This window comes from Ahaetulla prasina, chromosome 3 (assembly GCF_028640845.1).
Source record: "Ahaetulla prasina isolate Xishuangbanna chromosome 3, ASM2864084v1, whole genome shotgun sequence".
NCBI classification, from domain to species: domain Eukaryota; kingdom Metazoa; phylum Chordata; class Lepidosauria; order Squamata; family Colubridae; genus Ahaetulla; species Ahaetulla prasina.
In genome coordinates, this window is record NC_080541.1 from 228,650,837 (window position 1) to 228,675,789 (window position 24,953).

The 24,953-nt window shown below is 45.0% G+C and overlaps 1 protein-coding gene across 2 annotated transcripts; it reads right to left on the minus strand.

The window, feature by feature from the left end:
- Nucleotides 1-716: 716 nt before the first annotated feature.
- Nucleotides 717-23,439, minus strand: LOC131195940 (interferon regulatory factor 4-like). 2 transcript variants are annotated; one of them, XM_058178251.1, is made up of 8 exons: nucleotides 22,818-23,438; nucleotides 22,387-22,582; nucleotides 17,802-17,893; nucleotides 12,363-12,453; nucleotides 9,428-9,544; nucleotides 7,219-7,614; nucleotides 5,533-5,651; nucleotides 717-4,066 (listed from the first exon to the last, which is right to left on the minus strand). In XM_058178251.1, the coding sequence occupies exons 1-8, from the start codon at nucleotides 22,989-22,991 to the stop codon at nucleotides 3,941-3,943; spliced, it is 1,311 nt and encodes a 436-aa protein (XP_058034234.1). In that variant the 5' UTR covers nucleotides 22,992-23,438; the 3' UTR covers nucleotides 717-3,940. The 2 variants fall into 2 exon arrangements, with proteins under 2 accessions (XP_058034234.1, XP_058034235.1); XM_058178252.1 differs by lacking the exon at nucleotides 9,428-9,544 and having other exon boundaries at nucleotides 22,818-23,439.
- Nucleotides 23,440-24,953: the final 1,514 nt, after the last annotated feature.

Below are 24,953 nucleotides of genomic sequence, written 5' to 3' on the forward strand. Positions count from 1 at the left end.
GACTTAGAAGAAATTTCTTGACAGTGAGAACAATTAATCAGTGGAACTGTTTGCCACCAGAAATTTTGGGTGTTCCAACACTGGAGGTTTTGAAGAAGAGACCAGCCAGCCACTTGTCTGAAATGATATTAGGTCTCTTGCTTGAGCAGGGGGCTGGACTAGAAGACCCCGCAAGGTCCTTTCCAGCTTCTGTGTCTATTGTCTGTCTGTCTGCATCTTATCCAAGCATATCCTATCTACCATCTAATCATTTAGATAGTACACACTATTAATAAATAAATAAATGAAATCATAGCAAACAATGATTTTACTTAATGACTGCAGCATTCATTTTACGATTGCCATGTTTGTTTAATGATCACTAGATGTGATAAAATCAGGTTTATAACTTTATTATAAAACTGTAAACTGTAACTCTGTTGCTGGCAATCCTTATGATTTATATTGATATATTGACCATCATTTGTGTTGTAAATGTTGTACCTTGATGAACGTATCTTTTCTTTTATGCACACTGAGAGAATATGCACCATGACAAATTCCTTGTGTGTCCAATCACACTTGGCCAATAAAAATTCTATTCTATTCTATGACTGTCACAACATATGACCACAATAGGCAGGCTCCCTGATGGTCGTTATGTTGTGGACTACCTGTAATCTCTCCGTTTTCAATTCTGGAAAAAAAGAAACAAAACACATAACAAATCTGCAAACCTTCATTTTATTTTTATCTTTATTTATTCCATTTCTGTTGGCCGCCCAGTTCAACCGAGCGCAGCTCAGGTAAGGTTGGTCGAACTGTTCTGCATCCTAAAACCTGCACCAATTTGCTTCTCTCGCAGCTCAGTCCCCACACTCACACACAAACACACCCTGCAAAGACCCACAAGGGAGGCTGCGGCAAATAGAGACCCCTGATGTAACTTCACAGTTTTTTAAAAAATAATAATAGCAGGCATAACAAATAATTGCTGTGAAAAGTATCAAAAGCCAGAGGTGAAATCCAGCAGGTTCTGGAGAACCGGTAGCAGAAATTTTGAGTACTTTGGAGAACCGGCAAATACCACCTCTGGCTGGCCCCCGAGTGGGGTGGGAATGGACATTTTGCAATATCCTTCTCCCAGGAGTAGGGTGGGAATGGATATTTTGCAATATCCTTCCCCCCAGGAGTGTGGAGGGAATGGTGATTTTGCAATATCCTTCCCCTGGAGTGGAGAGGGAATGGGGATTTTGCAGTATCCTTCCCCCTGGAGTGGGGAGGGAATGGGGATTCTGCAGTATCCTTCCTCTGGATTGGGGAAGGAATGGGGGATTTTGCAATATCCTTCCCCTGGAGTGGAGAGGGAATGGGGATTTTGCAGTATCCTTCCCCTGGAGTGGGGAGGGAATGGGGATTTTGCAATATCCTTCCTCTGGATTGGGGAAGGAATGGGGATTTTGCAATATCCTTCCCCTGGAGTGGAGAGGGAATGGGGATTTTGCAGTATCCTTCCCCTGGAGTGGGGAGGGAATGGGGATTTTGCAATATCCTTCCTCTGGATTGGGGAAGGAATGGGGATTTTGCAGTATCCTTCCTGTCAGGCCCACCAAGCCACACCCACCCACCAAGCCACGCCCACAGAACCGCTAGTAGAAACATTTGGATTTCACCCACTGTCAGAAGCTATTTCTTTATACAGGGAGTCCTTGACTTAAGACCACCACTGAGGCCAAAGTTCCAATTGCTAAGCGAGACGATTGAGTTGCTAGGTTAGTAACATGGCTGTTAAGTGAATCTGGCTTCCCCATTGACTTTGCTTGTCAGGAGGTCACAAAAGGGGATCGCTGCAACTGTCGTAACTATGAGTCAGTTGCCAACGTCTGAATTTCAATCACATGACCACTGGGAAGCTGCAATGGTCGTAAGTGTGAAAACGGTCATAAGTCACTTTTTTTCAGCGCTGTTGTAACTTTGCGCGGTCACTAAATGAACTGTTGTAAGTTGAGGACTACCCGTATATCTTCCTTTATATCTTTTTTCTACCTTTTTCTTATTGCACTTTTAATTTTTTTCTGTTGTTTCTCTTTCTCTCCCCGTTTTCACAGTTCTATTTTAGTTTACATTTATTCCTGTTATTGTCCTTCAAGCGCTTCATAAATATTATACATATTAAAAAAAGGAACATCCAAGCCAAACACAGACCCCCCCCCCATTCAACAAATGTTTTCTGTTATTTCTTTTTCCCCTGTTTTCTCTGTTCTGTTTTAGTTCTTATTGTTTAATTCAACTGAACAATAGTTTAATTCTTATTGTTCTTGAAATGTTTAATAAAAATTATAGATATATATTTAAAAACAGGACATCCAGGTAAAATCACAGAGTTCTTATTCACGCAACCATTTTTTTAATTCTCTTTTTTTTCCTTGTTTCCGCTGTTCTATTTAATTTATATTCATTCTTATCATTGTTCTTAAAATGTTTAATAAAAATTATAGCTATATATTAAAAAAGCGAATTCCAGAACTCTTATTCATAAATGCTTTTTCTATTATTTCTTTTTTTCCCTTGGTTTTTGTTTCCTTTGTTCTATTTAGAACAGAACAATCTTGAACTAAAGGCACTCAAAACAGTAAAAATGGTGGTGGATTTTAGAAGAAAACTTCCTATACTTCCACCTCTTACAATACTAGACAACACAGTATCAACAGTAGAAACCTTCAAATTTCTAGGTTCTACCACATCTCACAACCTAAAATGGACAGCTAACATCAAAAACATCATTAAAAAAGGACAACAAAGAATGTTCTTTCTGCGCCAACTCAGTAAGCTCAAACTGCCCAAGGAGCTCCTGATTCAGTTCTACAGAGGAATTATTGAGTCTGTCATTTGCACCTCTATAACTGTCTGGTTCGGTTCTGCAACCCAACAAGAAAGACACAGACTTCAGAGGATAATTAGAACTGCAGAAAAAATAATGGCTACCAACCTGCCTTCCATGGGGGACCTGTATACTGCACGAGTCAAAAAGAGGGCTGTGAAAATATTTACAGACCCCTCACATCCTGGACATAAACGGTTTCAACTCCTACCCTCAAAACGATGCTATAGAGCACTGCACAACAGAACAACTAGACACAAAGACAGTTTTTTCCCGAAGGCCATCACTCTGCTAAACAACTAATTCCTACAACACTGTCAAATTAACTACTAAGACTGTATTACTATTTTTCTTCTCATCTTTCCTAGTATCTATCTCCTCCCACTTATGACTATAACCATGTTGCTTGTATCTTTACAGTTTATATTGTTTTTATTGTTTCCTAGTATGATTTGATTGCTTATTAGTATCCTATGTCTATCACTGAATGTTGTATCTTATTCCATTCCATTCCATTCCATCTGTTTTAATTATTTCAAATTCTATTCTATTCTGCATTTTATTCTCACTGTCTCTCTCTCTCACACACACACACAATACATGATAGATCTCTGTAATAGTAGTTTTTAATACTCTGAAAATGTCAGCAGATGGCTAACAAAAGCTTAGTAGAATGAAATTTTAATTATTTTAGTTCCAGAGTTCAGAGAATGTCTGTTTCTTGTTTTACAAATATACCTGGAACTCGTATTTTTAGAATAGTTTGTAATACACACACACACACACACACTTTATGTATATATATAAAACACATTTTAAGAACGATAAGAATGAATATAAACTAAAATAGAACAGAGGAAACATGTATATATATGAACAAGGCACTCTCTTTCCTCAGATTTTTTAATAAAAATTTGCATATATTAAAAAAGGAACAGCCAGGCCAAATACAGAGTCCTTCTTCCTACAAGATTTCAGCCAGGGCAGCCATCAATTCCTTAGAGAAGAGGCTGAATCTTGAGGGAGGGCTCCCCTTGGTCAGGACTTCTCCTTCCAGGTCCGCGGTGACATCCTGAGCGGTCAAGAGGAAGAGAGTTGCTGCAGGATCTGGATGATCTTCTTAGGCGTCTTTGGTGGGCAGGTCCGAGAGCCCTGGAGGTACTGCTGGGCATGAAGGCAGAGATCGCGGGCAAACACCGGTTCCACCTAGAGAGCAAGCAGGAAGAAAAAGAGGGGACATTTTTCAGAGTGTGCACAGGTCTAACACGCGCATCAACCCAGGAGCAAGTGAACAGCCAACAGTGGTTTGTATGATACAGTGGTTTTTATCTACAATAGGAATATAGGAATACTATACATACATATGCTACAAGCAGTATCTAAACAAACAGCACTTACAGCAGGGGAAAAGCTCTATGAACCAACCAACACTCCAGCAGGGCCTCTTATTATTACAGAGGCTCTTAAAGGGATAACAGCCCAAAACCCTGCTGACTCATTCCCTTCATTGCATCAGCTAATCAGCTCTTAAATTATCACCTTGATCACATTCAAGATGTATCCTCAAGCTTCTTTAAAGTGAGAAGGGCCCAGAATTTGCATCCTACTAATGTGTAGATAACCAGGAGAGCCTCTCTAGAAACCATGGTTATGGAAAAGAAGGAATTGAGAATGTTGACCAGGAATGAAGCTATCTAAGAAGAGATCTAGCAGAGCGAAATAGACATATCTCAAGGTTACATAGCTATGGAGTCCGAGAGGGACCTTGGAGTCTTAGTGGACAACCAGCTAAATAGGAGCTAACCGTGTGCGGCGGCAGCCAAAAAAGCCAACGCAATCCTAAAGTGCATTAACAGAGGGCTACAATCAAGATCAAGGGAGGTACTAACACCACTCTATAAAGCCTTAGTAAGGCCACACCTAGAGTCCTGCATCCAGTTTTGGTCACCACATTATAAAAAAGATGTTGAGACTAGAAAGAGTGCAGAGAAGAGCAACCAGGATGATGAGGGGGCTGGAGACTAAAACATATGATGGACGGTTGCAGGAACTGGGCCTGGCTGGTCTAGTGAAGAGTAGGACCAAAGAAGACAGGATAGCATCTTCCAATATTTGAGGGATTGCTACAGAGGAGGGGGTCAAGCTATTCTCCAAAGCACCCAAAGGCCAGAGAAGGAATAATGGATGGAAACTGATCAAGGAGAGATTCAACCTGGAAATAAGGAGGAATTTTCTGACAGTGAGAACAATCCACCCATGGAACAGAAGTTGTGGGAACTTCATCACTGGAGGCTTTCAAGAAGAGACTAGATTGCTAGAAATGGTGTAGGGTCTCCTGCTTGGGCGGGGGGTTCTCACTACTTGAGAAATATGTTCTCTGCAGCCCACCTGGACAGTGAGTTATGCAGTAGAGAGAGAGAGGCCTGGTTTTTTAAGCCTCTCTTTCTCTCCAGCTCTGTATCCAGGAGGATCAGATATGTAAAAATGGGATCCCACACGTGTGTTAGATGTTTTCAAAACAAAACTCATTGGATGGAGTTACTTAAACCCTGAATGTTCAGGGTCTGGGGATTAACTGGTCAGTGGAGTGACTCTCTTGGGTGTTTCTGCAATTCACAAACCCTCCATTAACCTGGTTAATGGGACCCTTCGTGGTCGCCAAAAATATTCACCTGGGCCGTAATGAACCTGTGGAGCTTCTGGTTGGGAACAGGCGGAAATTCTTCTCCAAAGCAGAGGTGGATCTGGTACTGTGGTAGCGGCTTTCCGTGTTTGAGGAAACCTCGTAACTCTGGGAGAAACACAAGAGTTTTAAAGGATTTTTCTTGATCAAAAAACTGAACATTTAATTATAGCTGTCAGTTTTGGAAGGCAATTTTCTTTTTGCTTCTTAACTGCCACATATTTTAGTTGGGGAAGTTGGGAGGGGGTTGTTGTTGGAGAGGTAGAAAGTTAGTCATAACAACATTCCATATTCAAGGACATCCAGCGTCTGATCGAGACTGCCTGAAGATTGTATCCAATTGAGTATGAAGAGTTGATGGGACCATGTGATGAACTTGTGGGTGTGGGGCAGGGCTGTGAACTGTCAACTGGGTATGGAAAACCTGGAAGCTTTCAGTTTCGGGTTTTCGCAGCTGTGCCAACATGACATCTCTAATAAATTGGAACTTTGAGGAACCTCAATCCTCAGAGCCTTATTTTGTTGGGGCTGTTCCTTGGAACCCCGACATTAACAAGTTGAGAAGTAAAAAACATGGACCTTTTTTGCGAGAAACGGAAAGAAATGAAATTTTAATTCTGGGAATTGATAATTAGAATTAAATGGGAGTACAGGAGTAATGTAGACTAATATAGGCCTCTTCAAGATCCAGATAGCCTTGGGCCTCCAGTTTCTGTTAAAAAAACACCCACTCACACTAGTGTTGCTATGAGCATCGGAGGTGTGTTAGTATCGGCATGAGTGCCATGAGGGCACTACCATCACCAGGAGTGCTGCAGGAACCCTATTGTCACTGTGAGCGCCGCGCACACATTACCCTCTGTTGTGACTCGTCCTCCCTCTTCTCCTCAGCCGGGCCCCTCCCGTCTCCAACCGGGCCTTTTATCAGACTCCGAGTCTGATAATGAAGATGAACGGCCTGTCATGACTCCAGCCCCCAGCCCTGGCCCCATGCCCGGAGAGGATTCCAGGAGTGAAAGGACAAGCCCGATAAACCTCACTCATACAGCGTGTGTTCCTTTGGCTCAGCCTTCAGAGCAGAAAGCCAGCAGGTGGTGGAATTAACCGGGCCTACTCTCTCTGACCCTTCCCTTTCCCAGACGCTGACAGCAGATCCAGCTGAAGACAATTCAGAGGAGGTGGACCCTCGCTTCCGGAGATCTGAGAGGCGACGCCAGCAGAAGGAAGGGAGGGGCAGGCCTGGATAAATGCTGAGTCATGGAGCCACACCCCACAGCCTATATAAAGGACCTGCTTTTGGCATTCCAAACTTGAGTTAAGCGAAGTCTTATCGAGTTTGCTGATATCGGACTCTATCGCTGAAGTCACAACTTGGACTCCTGCCTGCCCTGATAAACCTCGAAGGAACTTGGCAAGCTGCAGAGGCTTCGTTGCCAAGTTTGTTACGGACTTCTTTGACTCCTTCGTTGGAGTGGGAGTGGGACACGACACCGTCCCATGAGTGGTGCATGCGCACAACCGTTGCCTTAAGGGCCACATGTGCACTCACGGCTCTGTTCATGCACGCACATGAATGCATTGCCCCCCCCTCCTTTGGGCCGCCAATCCATAAAGGTTGGGGAACTCTGTTCTAACCTCCGCAAGCGAAACCCGAAGTGAGCACATCTGGACTCACCCTGAAGGAATTGTTGCGTATCCAACAGCCAATAAGTTTTCTCCCTCTCCAGCTTGTTGGGCTGATCCTTGTGAGGTGCCAGAGGTCCCTTCCAGTAAACCCGACTTTGGCACTGGCGTTTCATGAAGACTCCTTCTGGAGCTACCCAAAGGAGCGCCCCGCGATTCAAATGGGGGAGCAACCTCTTCAAGACCCAGATGGCTTTGGGCCCCCAATTTTTGTAGCCCAGGACATCCGGAGGAGGGAACTGGATTTCTTCCATGCCGCTTGGACCATACAGGTCATCGTTCTCTGCCACCACCGGCTCGTAGGTGATCCGGCAACCTTCTGGTACACTTGTGGTCATCTCTTTGACTAGCACATCGCAATAGTACAGGCGAACGTGAAGGCAGCAATCTGGAAGGGGTCCGAAATTGACACCAGAGACATAGTTATGGAGTCTGTAAAGCCATATGTGTTGTGTCTTGCCCGCCCCCTTCTCCGCAGCCGGGCCCCTCTCATCTCCTGTTATCTCAGCCAGAGACTGATAATGCAGACGAAGGGCCTGGCATGCCTCCAGCCCCCAGTCCTGGCACCATGCCCGGACAGACCGAGCAAGACGAATGGCCTGGCATGCCTCCGGCCCCTGGTCCTGGCACAATGCCCGGACAAAACGAGAAAATAACCACCACCGCCACAGCATGTGAACATGAAGAACCTGAAGCCAGTCACGAGCTGGAATTGCCGGCAGCTGGAGGGTGGATGGATCCACGCTTCCGGAGAATGGAGAGGTGATGTCAGCAAAAGGAAGGGAGGGGCAGGCCTGGATAAGTGCTGAGTCATGGAGCCACACCCCATGGCCTATATAAAGGATCTGCTTTCTGGCATTCTTTGAGTCAGGCAAAGTCTAATTTGGATTGCTGAAGTCACATCTTGGACTCCTGCCTGCCCTGAGAACTCTGACAGAACTTTGGCAAAGCTGCAGAGGCTCTGTGGCCACGCTTGATACAGACTTCCCCGACCCGGCCGTCAGAGGAGGAGTGGGACACGACAATATGACTCTTATGGCTTGAAAGCAGAATCACAGAATTCTACAGCTGGAAGGGACCTTGGAGGTCTTCTAGTCCAGGGGTCTCCAACCTTGGTCCCTTTAAGACTTGTGGACTTCAACTCTCAGAGTTCCTCAGCCAGCTTTGCTGGCTGAGGGACTCTGGGAGTTGAAGTCTACAAGTCTTAAAGGGACCAAGGTTGGAGACCCCTGTTCTAGTCCAAACCCCCTGCTCAAGGCAGGAACCTTATACCATCCCAGTCAAACGATCGTCCAGTCTGGTTTTTTTTTGAAAGCCTCCAATGATGGAACACCCACAACTCTGGGAGGTCAGCCTTTCTGCTGTTTGCAAGTAGTCCTCAATTTATGACCCTTGAACCCAAAATTTCCGTCGCTAAGCGAGACAGCTGTTAAGTTTTGTCCCATTCTGCAAGCTTTCTTACCACAATTCTTAAGCAAATCCCTGCATTGTTCAGCTAGTAACATGGTTTTTAAATGAATCTGGCCACTTAAGGGGATCACATGACCCCCGGGACAGTGCAACCGTCGTAAACATAATTCATTGGTCAAGCATCTGAATTTTGATCACGTGACCATGGGAATGCTGAACACTTATGACCATAGAAATATCCCCATGGTCACGTGATCAAAATTCGGACCAGTGTGAAAACCGGTCCTGTCTCTTTTTTCAGCGCCGTTGTTCTTTTGAATGGTCACTAAATGAACGGTTGCAAGTTGAGGACCACCTTTCGCAAACGTACAGGCTGATCTACGTTTTTAGTTCATCCCAGAGAAGGTCAGTCTTTGTGGCTACGAATGGTGGACACTCATCAGAAGGCATTTAATCAATTAATCAGGGGTTTTATGGTTGCATTTAGCTATTTTTTTTTTTTTTGGTAAACTGCTTCAACTTGCAACTTCCTTCCTCCAAATGAAGAAGAAAACAAATAGTTTTTCGAATTAATTGCAATTCCTCTTTTTTTGGTGTTTTGTTTTGTTTTTCCTGGCCAATGATAGGGAACTATTTTGTGCAAACCTCCTCTTGGCCCACCTCCCAATCACACCTCCCATCCTAAAGCCAACCAGGCCCGACCCAGCTTAGCTTTTACAAGCTTCAGCCCTGGTCAGTGAGGTGCTGAATAGGACATGATGAAGAACCTTTGAAATCAATGCCCTTTGTACCTGAGTTGATGCTTTTGCTGGGGACAAACTGTGAACTGGGACTAACGAAAGCCCGGTTTGGAAGCTGGTAGATCTGTGATGGAGCCCAAGTGTGGAAAAAACCTTTCACCTGATACCCTGTGGAGTGGAGCACAACAAATGTTAAAGTGTTGCTTGAATAATGTACAAATTGCATTTATCCTCTTTGGCTGAATCCATTCTGATGGGTTCGTAGAAAACTCACTACCTGTTCTGTTTCCCTCCCCCAATACTCCCAACAAAGAGTCAGTCAAAGGCCTCCTCTTCTACTTTATTTACATAGATACATGTCCTGGCCACGTCTACCCACGGGCCTGCCAAGTTTCTGGAGATAACGAGGAAATTATAGATAAGGCCAGAATTACTCACGAATATATTCTTCCCTCCATTGATACAGTTTGCCCGCGCAAATTCATTGCTTTGTCCAAGACAAAAAACCAGGAAGTCCCGCCTCCTATTTATAGTCTCTGCAGATGTCACTGCATGACCATCATTCCTTGGCTTTATCCCAACGCTGCTTCTGCTGCGCGCGCCGGTCACGTCTGCGCAGTCTTGCATCACTCCAAAACTGTTCTTGGGGCGTTGCCAAATCAGAAGGCTCGAGAGAATCAGGCCTTGCCAGCCCCTCCTCCTCCCTTTGAGTGGGTGCCAGGGAGGGAGAGGGCCCAAGAGAAGCAGGGCTTGCCAGGTCTTCTCCCTCACTTTCTGAATCATCCGAGTCCAGGAGTCCGGGTCCAGGAACCTGGGTCACAACACTACCTGACTCTGTGGTCTCTTCTCAAAATTCCAAAAACTTCAACCAAAAACTGTCTACCATTGACCTCACCCCATTCCTAAGAGGACTATAAGGGGCGTGCATAAGAGCACAAACGTGCCTACCGTTCCTGTCCTATTGTTCCCTTTCATTATATCCAATTAATATAGTTGTTGCATACTTTTGCTTATATATATGTTTATATGATGTGTTGCTGTTTTATGTCAATGTTTGCGTATACTGTTGTGACAAATGAAATTTTTTAAAAAAATGCTGAACTAATTCCAGGAGCCAATTTTTCCAGCCGGCTTCCCCAGAAAGTCATTGGGGAAGCCAATGGGGATTTTTTAGGATCCAAGCTTCGTTTCGCCAGATCAGAACCGGAGTTTCCTCCTGCCTCCTCCTTACTAAGTAATTCTTTTCTCTCCATCTGCTTAGCAACCACATGGTTGCTTAACGACTGCAACTGGATGAGCCAGGATTGTGGTCGTTGAGCAAAGTAGTCACGTGGGCGTCTTATTTAACAATTGCTTGACTTAACAACTGAGGTTCTGGTCCCAATAAGTCGAGGACTACCTATACTGTAAATCTCTAGAAAAGAACTGTGATCCTGGAATACCCACTTTGTTGGTGCATTGTTCTTTTTGTTGTTCCACTCCATTATAGTATACAAACCCACCCCAGTTCAGACATCACTAAACATACAATGCTGTTATTTTTATTTTTTATTTATTTGAATCCCTCCTTGAGCCGTGGTGGCGCAGTTGTTAAAGTGCTGTATCGCAGGCCACGGCTCAAGGTCAACCCAGCCTTCCATCCTTCCAGAGGTGGGTCAAATGAGGACCCAGATTTTTGGGGCCCAGAGGCTGACTCTGTAAACCGCTTAGAGAGGGCTGCAAAGCACTGGGAAGCGGTATATAAGTCTTCTGTAAGTGCTATAACTTTTTTTTTTTTTTTTACAAATAACTCAAGGCAGTGCTCCATAATTTTTCAATCCAAAGATGCAGAGAAGTCTTTATTTCTACTTTACCCTGGAGGTCTGCACTGCTCAGCTTTATAAACCATTTAGAGGGGGGCTGTAAATCACTGCGAAGCGGTATTATTATTATTATTATTATTATTATTATTATTATTATTATTATTATTATTATTATTATTATTATTATTATTTATTAGATTTCTAGACCGCCCTTCTCCCGAAGGACTCAGGGCGGTGTACAGCCAAGATAAAACATAAACCATGTACAATTAAAAACGAATTAAGAAACTTATTATACAATTGGCCGAAAAATTAAAATATTTAAAATCTAAAAACCCCAATTTAAAACATAAATAGAATTTAAAATTTAAAAATCTAGACAGTTTAAAAGAAAAGCCTTAAGCCAGCCCCGCGCGAATGAACAGATGTGTTTTCAATTCGCGGCGAAAGGTCCGAAGGTCAGGTATTTGGCGTAGACCAGGGGGAAGCTCGTTCCAGAGAGTAGGAGCCCCCACAGAGAAGTCTAAGTGCTATTGCTATTGCTATTGCTATTGCTATTGCTATTGCTATTGCTATTGCTATTGCTATTGCTATTGCTATTGCTATTGCTATTGCTATTGCTTGCTTGCTTGCTTCCTTCTTAGCTGTGATAGCACAGTGGCTAAAATGCAGACTAATTCACTGCTCACTGCCAGCAGTTCGATCCTGACCGGCTCAAGGTTGACTCAGCCTTCTGTCCTTCTGAGGTTGGTAAAATGAGGACCCACATTGTTGGCGGCAAGCGGCTGACTCTGTAAGCCGCTTAGAGAGGGCTGTAAACCACTGTGAAGCAGTATATAAGTCCAATTGCTATTGCTATTGCTTTCTTCCTAGCTGTGGTGGCGCAGTGGCTAAAATGCAGTATTGCAGGTTGACTCTGCCCACCCTCAGCAGTTCGATCCTGACTGGCTCAAGATTGATTCAGCCTTCCATCCTTCCGAGGTGGGTAAAATGAGGAGCCAGATGGTTGGGGACAAAAGGCGGACTCTGTAAACCGCTTAGAGAGGGATGTAAAAGCATTGGAAACAGTATATAAGTCTAAGTGCTATTGCTATTTGTACAACTAACTCAAGCAAATGTCCTTAAAACAGATCTCCTTAAATTTTTCAATCAGAGACAAAGAGATGCCCTCTCTTCTGCCTTACCCTGGAGGTCTGCACTCCTTAGCTTCTTGGGGAGCAGAGCACCTCCTGGGTCATTTTGTGTTTTCTCATCAGGCTCCGAAGATGGTTTGGCCTAGAAAGAAATGAAATAAAAGAGGTTGAAATTGGGAAGAAGGCACCTAAATGCGTATTCTGGAATTTTGTGGTGGAGGAGATCAAGGTATTTTCCAAAGCACCTTTGAGGGCCAGACAAGGAACGATGGATGGAAACTGACCAAGGAGAGATTCAAACCTGGAAATAGGGAGAATTTTTCTGACAGTGAGGACCATCAACCCATGGAACAGAAGTTGCCTTTGGAAGTTGTGGGAGCTTCATCTCTGGAGGCTTTCAAGAAGAGACTGGACAGCCATCTGTCAGAAATGCTATAGGGTCTCCTGCTTGGGAAGGGGATTGGACTAGATGACCTAAAAGGTCGCTTCCAAATCTGTTAATCTGTAAAGAATATTGAGACTCTAGAAAGAGTGCAGAGAAGAGCAACCAGGATGATTAGAGGACTGGGGGATAAAACGTACGATGAATGGTTGCAGGAACTGGACTGGCTAGTCTAGTGAAGAGAAGGACCAGGAGAGACAGGAGAGAAGTCTTCCAATATTTGAGGGGCTGCCACAGAGAGGAGGGGATTCAACTAGTTTCCAAAGCACCTGAAGGCCAGACAAGGAATAATGGATGGAAACTGACCAAGGAGAGATTCAACCTGGAAATAAGGAGAAATTTTCTGACAGTGTGAGCAATCAACCAATGGAACAAAAGTTGCCTTCGGAAGCTGTGGGAGCTTCATCACTAAAGGCTTTCAAGAAGAGACCAGACTGCCATCTGTCAGTCTGTAGGGTCTTCTGCTTGGGCACGGGGTTGGGCTAGATGACCTCCAAGGTCCCTTCCAACTCTGTTAATCTGTAAACCTCCAGCAAGAGGATGTTAAAACTGTAAGGTGGAGTCCATACAGCGTTGAAAGCAATGGAGACATTTCTCTGCCCCCACCCAGCCAAGAATTCCTAAAGTCTGTCAATCCTTCTTCAACTTGAACTCTTGGAAAGAATGAACCACGCCTCCATTGTAAGTATGAAGTTTAGTGTTACTAAAATCAAGTACAAGCAGTCCTTGACGTACACCATAATTGAGCCCAAAATTCATGTTGCTAAGCAAAATATTTTTTAAATAGTTTTTTTTTTGCACCTCTATAACTGTCTGGTTCGGTTCTGCAACCCAACAAGAAAAACACAGACTTCAGAGGATAATTAGAACTGCAGAAAAAACAATGGCTACCAACCTGCCTTCCATTGAGGACCTACTGCACGAATCAAGAAGAGGGCCGTGAAAATATTTGCAGATCCCTCACATCCTGGACATAAACTGTTTCAACTCCTACCCTCAAAACGACGCTATAGAGCCCTGCACACCAGAACAACTAGACACAAGGACAGTTTTTTCCCGAAGGCCATCACTCTGCTGAACAAATAATTCCATCAACACTGTCAGACTATTTACTGAATCTGCACTACTATTAATCGTTTCATAGTTCCCATCACCAATCTCCTTCCACTTATGACTGTATGACTATAACTTGTTGCTGGCAATCCTTATGATTTATATTGATATATTGACCATCATTTGTGTTGTAAATGTTGTACCTTGATGAAGGTATCTTTTCTTTTATGTACACTGAGAGCATCTGCACCAAGACAAATTCCTTGTGTGTCCAATCACACTTGGCCAATAAAAATTCTATTCTATTCTATTCTATTCTATTCTATTCTATTCTATTCTATTCTATTCTATTCTATTCTATTCTATTCTATTATTAGTTTATAATATAGCATACAAAGAAAATATAAGAGGAAATAGTAGGGAAAATAGGAAAGGGAAATGGGAAAAGTGAAGGGAAAGAAGAAAGGGAAAAAGGAAAAAAAAAAGGCAACTTCCAACTCCCTTTGATGTCGTAGAATAAGGCATTAACCTCAAACCTCAACTTTTTACTTTTATATAATCGTATTAAGTAGCCATTTCTTTAACAACAGATCTATCTAATCGGTATACCCCAAAATCAAAGTTTCTCTTTTTTTTCCCACCTCGAGCACAAAGTCCAGAAGCGATTTCCAAGTAGAAATAAAAATATTTGTATTTTTCCCCCCCGTTGATCAAATTTATTTATTTTTTATTTATTTATTATTCAAATTTCTATACCGCCCTATCTCCCGAAGGACTCATGGCGGTTTACAGCCTTATAAAACATAAAGTATAAAATAAATACATGTTAAAACAACATTTAAAAAACTTATTCCATTAGGCCAAATTTAAAACTATAGTTAAAAATACAAAACCCCGTTTAAAATTAATTTTAAAATTAAACCCTAGGCCAGCCCTGCATGGATAAATAGATGTGTCTTAAGCTCGCGGTGGAAGGTTCGAAGGTCAGGAAGTTGACGTAATCCTGGGGGGAGCTCGTTCCAGAGGGTGGGAGCCCCCACAGAAAAGGCCCTTCCCCTGGGTGTCGCCAGTCGGCACTGCCTGGCGGACGGCACCCTGAGGAGTCCCTCCCTGTGAGAGCGTACGGGTCGGTGGGAGGTAGTCGGTGGCAGCAGGTCGTCCCGTAAATAACCCGGCCCTCTGCCATGGAGCGCTTTGAAGATGGTAACCAAAGCAGTCAATTTAACCATCTCTGCTAACTCCATCAGTTTTTGCAGCCGTTGTGGGGATCGAGGTGATCTTCACTAAGCGAAACATTTGTTCAAAGAGTTTTGACACGTTTTACTTCCCCCCCCCCGCGGTTGTTAAGTGAGTCACTGCAGCTGTTAAGTTAGTAACCCGGTTGTTAAGTGAATCAGCCTTCCCCATTGACTTGGCCCGTCAGAAGGTTGCAAAAGGGATCACGTGACCGTCATAAATTTGCCAAGTGCTGAAATTTTGGTCACGTGACCACGAGGCTATTGCAATGGTCTTGAGTGTAAAAAATGCTCATGAGTTGCTTTTTTCAGTGATGTGACTTTCAACAGTCACTAAACGAACTGTAAGTTGAGGGCTACCCATACAATAAGGCAAAGTCAGGTCTGAAGTTCCCCCGCCAGTTGCCTAGAAAAATCCCCCCCGTTCCCCATAGCTGCCCTCCCGTTGCTCCTCTTGTGTCCAATCGTATCACCTGAAATGTTAATACCACTTTGTAAGGCCTTGGGAAGGCCACACTTGGAATTCTGCATCCAGTTTTGGTCACCACGATGTAAAAAAGATGTTGAGACTCTGGAAAGAGTGCAGAGAAGAGCAACAAAGATGATTAGGGGACCGGAGGCTAAAACATATGAAGAACGGTTGCAGGAACTGGATATAGTTAATGAAAAGAAGGACTAGGGGAGACGTGATAGCAGTGTTCCAATATCTCAGGGGTTGCCACAAAGAAGAGGGAGTCAAGCTATTCTCCAAAGCACCTGAAGGCAGGACAAGAAGTGATGGGTGGAAACTAATCAAGGAGAGAAGCAACTTAAAACTAAGGAGAAATTTCCTGAAAGTTGGAACAATTAATCAGTGGAACAACTTGCCTCCAGAAGTTGTAAGTGCTTCAACACTGGAAGTTTTAAAGAAGAGATTAGACAACCATTTGTCTGAAATGGTATAGTTTCCTTCCCGAGCGTGGGGTTGGGCTAGAAGACCTCCAAGGTCCCTTCCAACTGTCCATTACATATTCTATTCTATTCTATTCTATTCTATTCTATTCTATTCTATTCTATTCTATTCTATTCTATTCTATTCTATTCTATTCTCTCTTGTAGTCTAGTCCATTCCATTCCATTCCACTCCACTCCACTTCCTTTCTATTTGTTATCTTCTATTCTATTATCTATCTCCTCTCCTCTTCTCTCCTCTTCTCTTCTCATTCAAATGTGGCTGCATTCTTTTCTCTGGCCGGGTGTCCTTGAGGCGGTGTCTCCAGCCGGCACAAAGCAGTCTGGAGTTCCCCTTTACCCAAACAGCTTCCCTCTCCCCCCCCCACACCCCTCCAAGGCCATGGCAGGCTGGCATTGACGCAAGGCAGAAGCGGGGAGCGAGGTGGCAGATCTGATAAAGCCTTTTTTTCTGGCTGTTCCCTTGAGAAGGGAGACAGTCTGGGGAGATTCTTGTAAATATGCAAGCAGCAATAAAGAAGGATGGTGCAGTTCTGGTTTCTTGCGCCCGGCAAGTAGTTCCAGATTTGACGCTGCTATTTTCATCTTTAGGGAAGCTGAATTTCAAAAGAAAAATCCAGAGCAAGAAATTTCCCGTTCGAGGCAAAAACAATCTCAGAGGAAGGATCTGTTGTTAGGATACAGAAAGTCCCATCCTCCCCCTTTTGCAAAATAATGGCTGCTATTTATGTTTTAAAACAGGGGTCTCCAACCTTGGCAACTTTAAGACTTGTGGACTTCAACTCCCAGAGTCCCTCAGCCAGCAAAGCAAAGCTGGCTGAGGAACTCTAAGAGTTGAAGTCCACAAGTCTTAAAGTTGCCAAGGTTGGAGACCCCCGTTTTAAAGACATGCAACGAAGACTGATAAGATTTTAATTTTGGTATTCATGGTGCAAATTGTTAACAATAACAATAACAACAACAGAGTTGGAAGGGACCTTGGAGTGTTTATTTTGATTCAATTTAGGTAATAATTAATTAAATTAAACTAAAGAAAATAAATTTAAGTTCACCACCCAGAGTCAGTGGTTGGGATGGGCAGCAACTCGAATGGGCGGAGGGAGGGAGGGAGGGAGAGAGAGAAAGAAAGAAAAACAGGGAGGAAGGAAGGGGTGGGAAGGAGAAAAAGGCAGGAAAGAAAAGGAAAGAGGGAGGGAGGGAAGGAATGAGGGAGGGAGGGAGGGAGGGAGGAGAGAAAGGGGGGAGAGTGGAAGGGAGGGAGAGTGGAAGGAAGGGAGGGAGAAAAAGGCAGGAAGGAAAAGGAAAGAGGGAGGAGAGAAAGGGAGGAGGGAAAGGGGGGAGAGTGGAAGGAAGAGCGGCAGAAGAAAGGGAGGAAGGAAGAAAGGAGGGAGGGAGGGAAGGAAGGAGAGAAGAAAGATACAGGCTGGCTTTTCAAGCAGAATATTCTTCGAAATCTCCATCATGATACATTTAAAACAGTGGACTGCATGTTTATTCATTAATTCCGCAGTCAAAATGTCGCCCCAGCGATCACCTTTTCCTATATGCTGGCTGGGGAATTCTGGAAGTTGAAGTCCGCACACCTTCAAGATGCCAAGTTTGAGAAACATACATGCTATCCATACAGGCAGACGTAACGCCAATCAATGCTTCTTTGCCAAACCAAGTTAAGGCAAAAACATGCAAATATTCCTCCCTCTGTTACCATCATCCCCAGCTGCTTGGTGCAGGTGAGCAGAGATCTCTTTGAGTAGGAATCTGTTCAGATGATGTTTACAGGATCTGAAGAGATCCCACGCAGGTGCTTACCTTGATGGACAAGTCATGGGCTGCGGCCACTTCAGGTACTGATGCTGAGGGACAATTCGACTGCAGAGGAGAATCCATTCCACTTTCCTTCTCTGAAAACAATAGAGGCAAAAGATAGATTCGCACACACATACACCCCCCCCCCAGGTAAAGCTAACACCAACCTGGACTAGACTAGATTTAATATTTTGTTTATGGCGGGCAGGCAGGGCGGGCGAGCAGCTAGCTGGCGGGGCCAGCCAGAGGCGGTATTTGCGGGTTCGGCAAACCAGTTAAAATTTCCGCTACCGGTTCACCCGAACTGAATACTACCTCTAGTCGCCATGATGTAAAAAAGATGTTGAAACTCTAGAATAGAATAGAATAGAAATAGAAATAGAAATAGAAATAGAAATAGAATAGAATAGAATAGAATAGAATAGAATAGAATAGAATAGAATAGAATAGAATAGAATAGAATAGAATAGAATAGAATTTTATTGGCCAAGTGTGATTGGACACACAAGGAATTTGTCTTGGTGCATATGCTCTCAGTATATATATAAAAAAAGATACCTTCATCAAGGTACAACATTTACAACACAATTGATGGTCAATATATCAATATAAATCATAAGGATTGCCAGCAACAAGTTATAGTCATACAGTCATAAGTGGAAAGAGTTTGGTGATGGGAACTATGAAACGATTAATAGTAGTGCAGATTCAGTAAATAGTCTGACAGTGTTGATGGAATTATTTTTTTAGCAGAGTGATGGCCTTCGGGAAAAAACTGTTCTGTGTCTAGTTGTTCTGGTGTGCAGTGCTCTATAGCGTCGTTTTGAGGGTAGGAGTTGAAACAGTTTATGTCCAGGATGCGAGGGATCTGCAAATATTTTCACGGCCCTCTTCTTGATTTGTGCAGTATACAGGTCCTCAATGGAAGGCAGGTTGGTAGCAATTATTTTTTCTGCAGTTCTAATTATCCTCTGAAGTCTGTGTTTTTCTTGTTGGGTTGCAGAACCGAACCAGACAGTTATGCAAATGACAGACTCACTAATTCCTCTGTAGAGTGGACCGAAGAGCAACAAAAAGAATTAAGGGACTGGAGGCTAAAACATACGAAGCACTGTTGCTGGAATTAGGTAGGTCTAGTTTAATGAAGGGATGCGGTGGCTTAGTGGCTAAGACGCTGAGCTTGTCGATCGAAAGGTCGGCAGTTCAGCGGTTCGAATCCCTAGTGCCGCGTAATGGGGTGAGCTCCTGTGACTTGTCCCAGCTTCTGCCAACCTAGCAGTTCGAAAGCAGGTAAAAAAAAAATGCAAGTAGAAAAATAGGGACCACCTTTGGTGGGAAGGGAACAGCGTTCCGTGCGCCTTTGGTGTTGAGTCATGCCGGCCACATGACCACGGAGACGTCTTCGGACAGCGCTGGCTCTTCGGCTTTGAGATGAGCACTGCTCCCTAGAGTCGGGAATGACTAGCACGTATGTGCGAGGGGAACCTTTACCTTTACCTTAGTTTAATGAAAAGAAGGACTAGGGGTGACATGATAGCAGTGTTACGATATCCGAGGGGCTGTCACCAAGAAGAGGAAGTCAAGCTAGTCTCCAAAGCAAGGGTCTCCAACCTTGGCAACTTTAAGACTTGTGGATTTCAACTCCCAGAATTCCTCAGCCAGCTTTGCTGGCTGAGGAACTCTGGGAGTTGAAGTCCACAAGTCTTAAAGTTGTCAAGGTTGAAGACCCTTGCTCCAAAGCACCTGAAGGCAGGACCAGAAGCCACACATGGAAACCCGTATTTTTTGGCATATAAGATGCACTTTCTCTCACCATTCCCCAAAAGTGGGTGGAAATGTCTGTGCATCTTATAATGTGAATGTTGCCGAAGCCCCACCCACCCACCCACCGGCTCCCACTCTTCAGCTTCTGCTTCCCAACAGTTTGCCTCCTTGCAGCAAACAGCAAACAGCAAGGTCAGCTTCAGCACAGCCTAATTTAGCACGAGCAGTTGATTGGCGGTTAGATCGGCCTCCTGGAATACCGCCAGGAGGTATTCCTGTTCCAGGCTGCAGGGATCGGCGCTGCCCGTTGCCGCTGCCTCCGTGTGCCCCATTTTTGGTCTCCATGCATCCCATTTTCAGCTCGTTCCCGAAGGTGAGAATTGCCGGTGCTGCCTATCGCCACTGAATGGTGGCAGAAGTGATTGGCGGTGATCCCACCACCTGGAACGGGTCAAAAACGGGACAAGCGGAGGCAGAAAACGGGACATGCGGAGGTTGAAAATGGGGCTCACAGAGGCCAAAAACAGGGGCGTGCATGGGTGGCGACGATCTCTGCACCCCGGAACAGCTGATCGGCAGTATTCCGGGAGGCCGATCCAACCGCCAATCAGCTGCTCCTGCTAAATCAGGCTGTGCTGAAGCTGACCAGGCTGTTGGCTACAAGGAGGCAAATTGCTGGGAGGCAGATTTTTTCTTCTTCTTCTTGTTTTCCTCCCCAAAAGCTAGGTGCGTCTTATGGTCCGGAGCGTCTTGTAGTCCGAAAAAATACAGTAATCAAGGAGAGAAGCAACCTGGAACTAAGGAGAAATTTCCTGACAGTGAGAACAATTAATTAGTGGAACAACTTGCCTCCAGAAGTTCTGGATGCTCCAACACTGGAAGTTTTTAAGAAGAGGTTGGATAACCATTTGTCTGAAGTGGGGTAGGGTTTCCCGCTTGAGCAGGGGGTTGGACTAGAAGACCTCCAAGGTCCCTTCCAGTCCTGTCCTGTTGTGTCCTGTCCTATTCCTATTCCATTATTATCTAGGTCTTTGATACTTTGTGGAAGGCAGCTAAAGGCTTGTATGCCACGAGGGGTACGGGTGGGCTGGGCTTTTCGTAGCAGGCCAGGGAAGAGGCACAAGTTTCATCAGATGCCAATTAGTGTGTGTAAAAACCTTGAGGGTCCCAGAGGCCCATTCCTCTCCCCTGGACCTCAAGTAGAGTCTTCACAAAAGTGCCCCCATTGGCACCATAAAGGGGATAAAATGCAAATTCATCTTTTGATTCTGAATTTATGGAAAGGAAGGTGCGAAAATGAGACCTTGCAGCCTTGCTTGGGGTCCAGAAGGGAGCACACTGGTGTGGGAGGGGTGAGTGCCGTGAAATTTCTCCCTCTGCTTTTAAATTCAGAACTGAACAGAATCACTCTGTTGATTCTGTTAGACTAGAAGACCTCCATGGTCCCTTCCAACTCTGGGAGTTGAAGTCCACAAGTCTTAAAGTTCTCAAGGTTGAAGACCCTTGCTTCAAAGCACCTGAAGGCAGGACCAGAAGCTAGTCTAACCCCCTGCTCAGGCAGAAAACTTTACTATTCCAGACAAATGGCTGCTCAAGCACCCACAACCTCTGGAAGCAAGTTGTTCCTTTGATTAATTGTCCTCACTTCTCCTTATTTCCAGGTTGAATCTCTCCTTGTTCAGTTTCCATCCATTATTCCTTGTCTGGCCTTCGGGTGCCTTGGAAAATAGCTTGACCTCCCTCCTCTCTGTAGCAGCCCCTCAAATATTGGAAGATGCTCTCCTGTCTCCCCTGGTCCTTCTCTTCACTAGACTAGCCAGGCCCAGTTCCTGCAACCGTTCATCGTATGGTTTAGCCTCCAGTCCCCTCATCATCTTGATTGCCCTTCATCCTTGTCTTTTGGAATTTTAAATCTAATATACTGCTTTTACGTTTAACTCTTTTATATGTACATTACCCTCTATGAGGGAGCTGAACGGTTTTAAAATTTGATAGGTCAGGAGGTAGGCTGATAGACAGACAGATAATATAGGTGACAGAGAGATAATAGGCAAGCTGTTAGATAGACAAATTAAGATAAAAATATAGAGAGGGAGAGAGACAGACAGACAGGCAGCCAGAGAGATAAAACATAGACTCATAGGGCTGGAAGGGACCTTGGAGGTCTTCTAGTCCAACCCCCAGCTCAGGCAGGAGACCTTGTATCAATGGAAACAAATGGCTGTCCAGGTTTTTTTAAAAGAGAGACTTTTAAAGAGAGACTAGATAAATGATAGATAGATGGGGGGGAGGGAGAAAGAGAGAGAGGGATGATAGATGGATGGATGGTTGGATAATATAGATAAGGAGGGAGGGAGGAAGAAAGATGGATATATATAATAGATAGGCAGACAGACAGACAGACAGATGATGAATGGATGTACAGGGAGCAATTCACAAATAATTAATTCAATTTTATTCCCATCAGATGTCACCAAAGTACCTTTTGGTCCCAGCCCTTGAAGTTGTTTTTGGTCTCCAGCCCTCAATCTCTGCCCCCCACCCACCCATCACCCTAAAAGCAAGCAAAACTTCCCTTTTATTTCCAGATTCACCCTTTTGTGTCTGTGTGGGGGGGAGACAACTGCAAATAAGAGATAGACTGGCATGCAGAATTGACCCAGCTGATTTCAGGGGGAACACCCCCCGCCCCCCCGGAAAGAAGACGCTTGGAGTTCTCCCCCCCTCCCAGAGGTCCTGAGTCTATGCTCCTGTCCCCAGCTGGGGGGTGGGTGGAGTTGAGCTCCTTTCTCAAGCCCCCTCCCCCGGGTGTTTTTAATCCTACCTGCGTCTGCTTGGGCTGCCTCGGGACAAACCACCTGGTAGACTTTGTAAGGTTCGGAGGCCTCCAAGAGACTTTTTTCGGGCACCTCTTTAAAATCGGGGCTTTTGTTGAGGGCGCAGCGGAGACGCGTCTTCCAGACGGAGGGGTCGGCTTGATCCAGCCCTTCCCGGTACTTGCCCTTGTAGACTGCCCAGGCCTGCGGGGCGGGGGGGGAGGAGGAGGAGAGTGGGGGATGGAGGAAAGGGAGGGAGGGGGCCGTCAGAAAGCCCAGGCAGAGACCCTCGCCAAGAACACCCCTCCCATCCGCTGCAACTCCTCTCCATCCCCTTGCCAGCCCGGGAAGGGCGTCCCCCTGAATCCCCGGGGCTGGGGTGGGGGTGGGTTGTTGACCCAGGCGGGGGTCTCCCCGACCTCCCACTACCCCGTCGTACCTTAAAGAGCGCCGCGTCCTCCCGCTCGCGGTAGTCCTGCTTAGCGGCGTGTTTCCAAGGGATGCGGAAGAGCGTTTTCCGCCCGTCCACCCAGCGCAGTCCCGGATAGCGACCGCTCTCCACCTGGGCCAGCAGCCACTCCTTCAGCCGCATGGGCTGCGGCGCCTCGGCCATGTGGCGCGGCTGCCTCCCCTTCCTCGGGACTGGGGGGCGGCCCGGATTGAGTGCTGAGAGCCCGGCCGAGGCGAAAAATCCCCGCCGCTCCTGAAAGTCGGGCTGAGCTGGAAAGCGCCACCAGCACCAACCGCGGGGAAAGCGAAAGGGGAGCCGCGGCGGCACTTTCACTTTCGCTCTCGCTCTCGCTTCCCCTTTCGCGCGGGGGGCCTCGTCGAATCCGAGGGCTTGGAAGGAGACGCCGGGACGGGCTCAAGCCGGAGAGAACCGAGCCGAAGGCCTCGTTGTCCGCGCTCTTAAAACCGCCTCCCAGTTGATGGGAGCGGCACCCGAAACTTCCCGAGGCGGGCGGTTCCACGGGTTAACTTAATTCTTCTCACGGTCAAGGAAATTTCTCCGTAGGTCTCGGTGGGATGATCGCTCCTTGACTGGTTTCCAGCTATCGATTCTTGCTTTCATGTGCTTCGGAAAATAAGTTGACAGACACCCACCCCCGTTTGACAGACAATCCCCCCCCCACCTTACCCCCACCTTCTTTGTGGCCGCCCCTCAAATATTGGAACACTGCTACTATCATGTTACCCTTAGTCCTTCTTTTCTCTAGACTAGATCTCTCTCCCACTCCCTCCCTCCCTCTTTCTTTCTCTTTCCCCTTTCTCTCTCTCTCTCTCTTTCCTCTCTCCTTTCCTCTCTTTCTCTCCCTTTCCCCTCCCGCTCTCTTTTTCTTGCTCCCTCTTTCTCCCTCCCTCCCTCTTTCGCTCTCTGTCCCTTTCTCCCTCTCTCCCTATATCTATCTATCTATCTATCTATCTATCTATCTATCTATCTATCTATCTATCTATCTATCTATCTATCTATCTATCAACCTACCTACCTACCTACCTACCTACCTACCTACCTACCTACCTACCTACCTATCTATCTATCTATCTATCTATCTATCTATCTATCATATAACCATCTTTCTTTCCCACACCCACCCTCCCTCCCTATCTATCATCTATCTAGATAAATAGATAGATAATTATATTTCTATATATCTGTTTGTCTATCATCTCTCTATTATCTATGTATCTATCTATCCATCCATCCATCATCCCTCCCTCCCTATCTCTCTCTCTCTTAGAAATCCTGACTTTTCTGCTGGAGAGGGGGCTGCTGGAATAGAATAGAATAGAATAGAATAGAACCGCTTCAAACTTGATTGCAGAAAATATGACTTCTGTAACAGAGTTGTTAACGCTTGGAACTCATTACCTGACTCCATAGTCTCTACTCAAAATCCCAAAATCTTCAACCAAAAACTGTCTACTATTGACCTCACCCCATTCCTAAGAGGACTATAAGGGTCGTGCATAAGAGCAGAAAAGTGCCTACCGTTCCTGTCCTATTGTTCCCTTCATTATATCAATTTAATATAGTTGATGCATATTTTTTTACACACACACACACACACATATATATATACATATATATATATATATATATATATATATATATATATATATATATATATATATATATATTCTTCAAGATATGTTGTTTTATTTATGACAATGTTTGTGTATACTGTTGTGACAAAAAGAAATTAAAAAAAGAATAGAATAGAATAGAATAGAATAGAATAGAATAGAATAGAATAGAATATATTTTTTTTATTGGCCAAGTGTGATTGGACACACAAGGAATTTGTCTTGGTGCATACGCTCTCAGGATACTGTATCTGCGTCACCCCCAAAATATATAGAACCAGCCTCTTTTATGTTGCTGGCCCCCTCTGGTTAAAGCTACCGGGGCTTATTTAAGGCATTGAGATGAAGCAGGCCACCCTGCGTGATGGTGCTTCCAGGCCACCAAGTCCTTCACACTGTGTGTGAAGGCCACGGTCCAATTGTGGAGGACAAGCCTTCCAGCTTTCTTTGAGTCAGTTGGAGGGAAGCCGTCAAGGAAAACTCCCGCCCG

Excerpts from the sequence above, each read along its gene's own strand:
- LOC131195940 (XM_058178251.1), bottom strand. The coding sequence starts at position 22,991 with ATGGCCGAGGCGCCGCAGCCCATGCGGCTGAAGGAGTGGCTGCTGGCC. Across the intron at positions 22,583-22,817 it reads AGGACGCGGCGCTCTTTAAG|GCCTGGGCAGTCTACAAGGG; the intron begins GTACGACGGGGT and ends CCCGCCCCGCAG. Across the intron at positions 4,067-5,532 it reads ACAGGTTCATTACGGCCCAG|GTGGAACCGGTGTTTGCCCG; the intron begins GTGAATATTTTT and ends CTTGCTCTCTAG.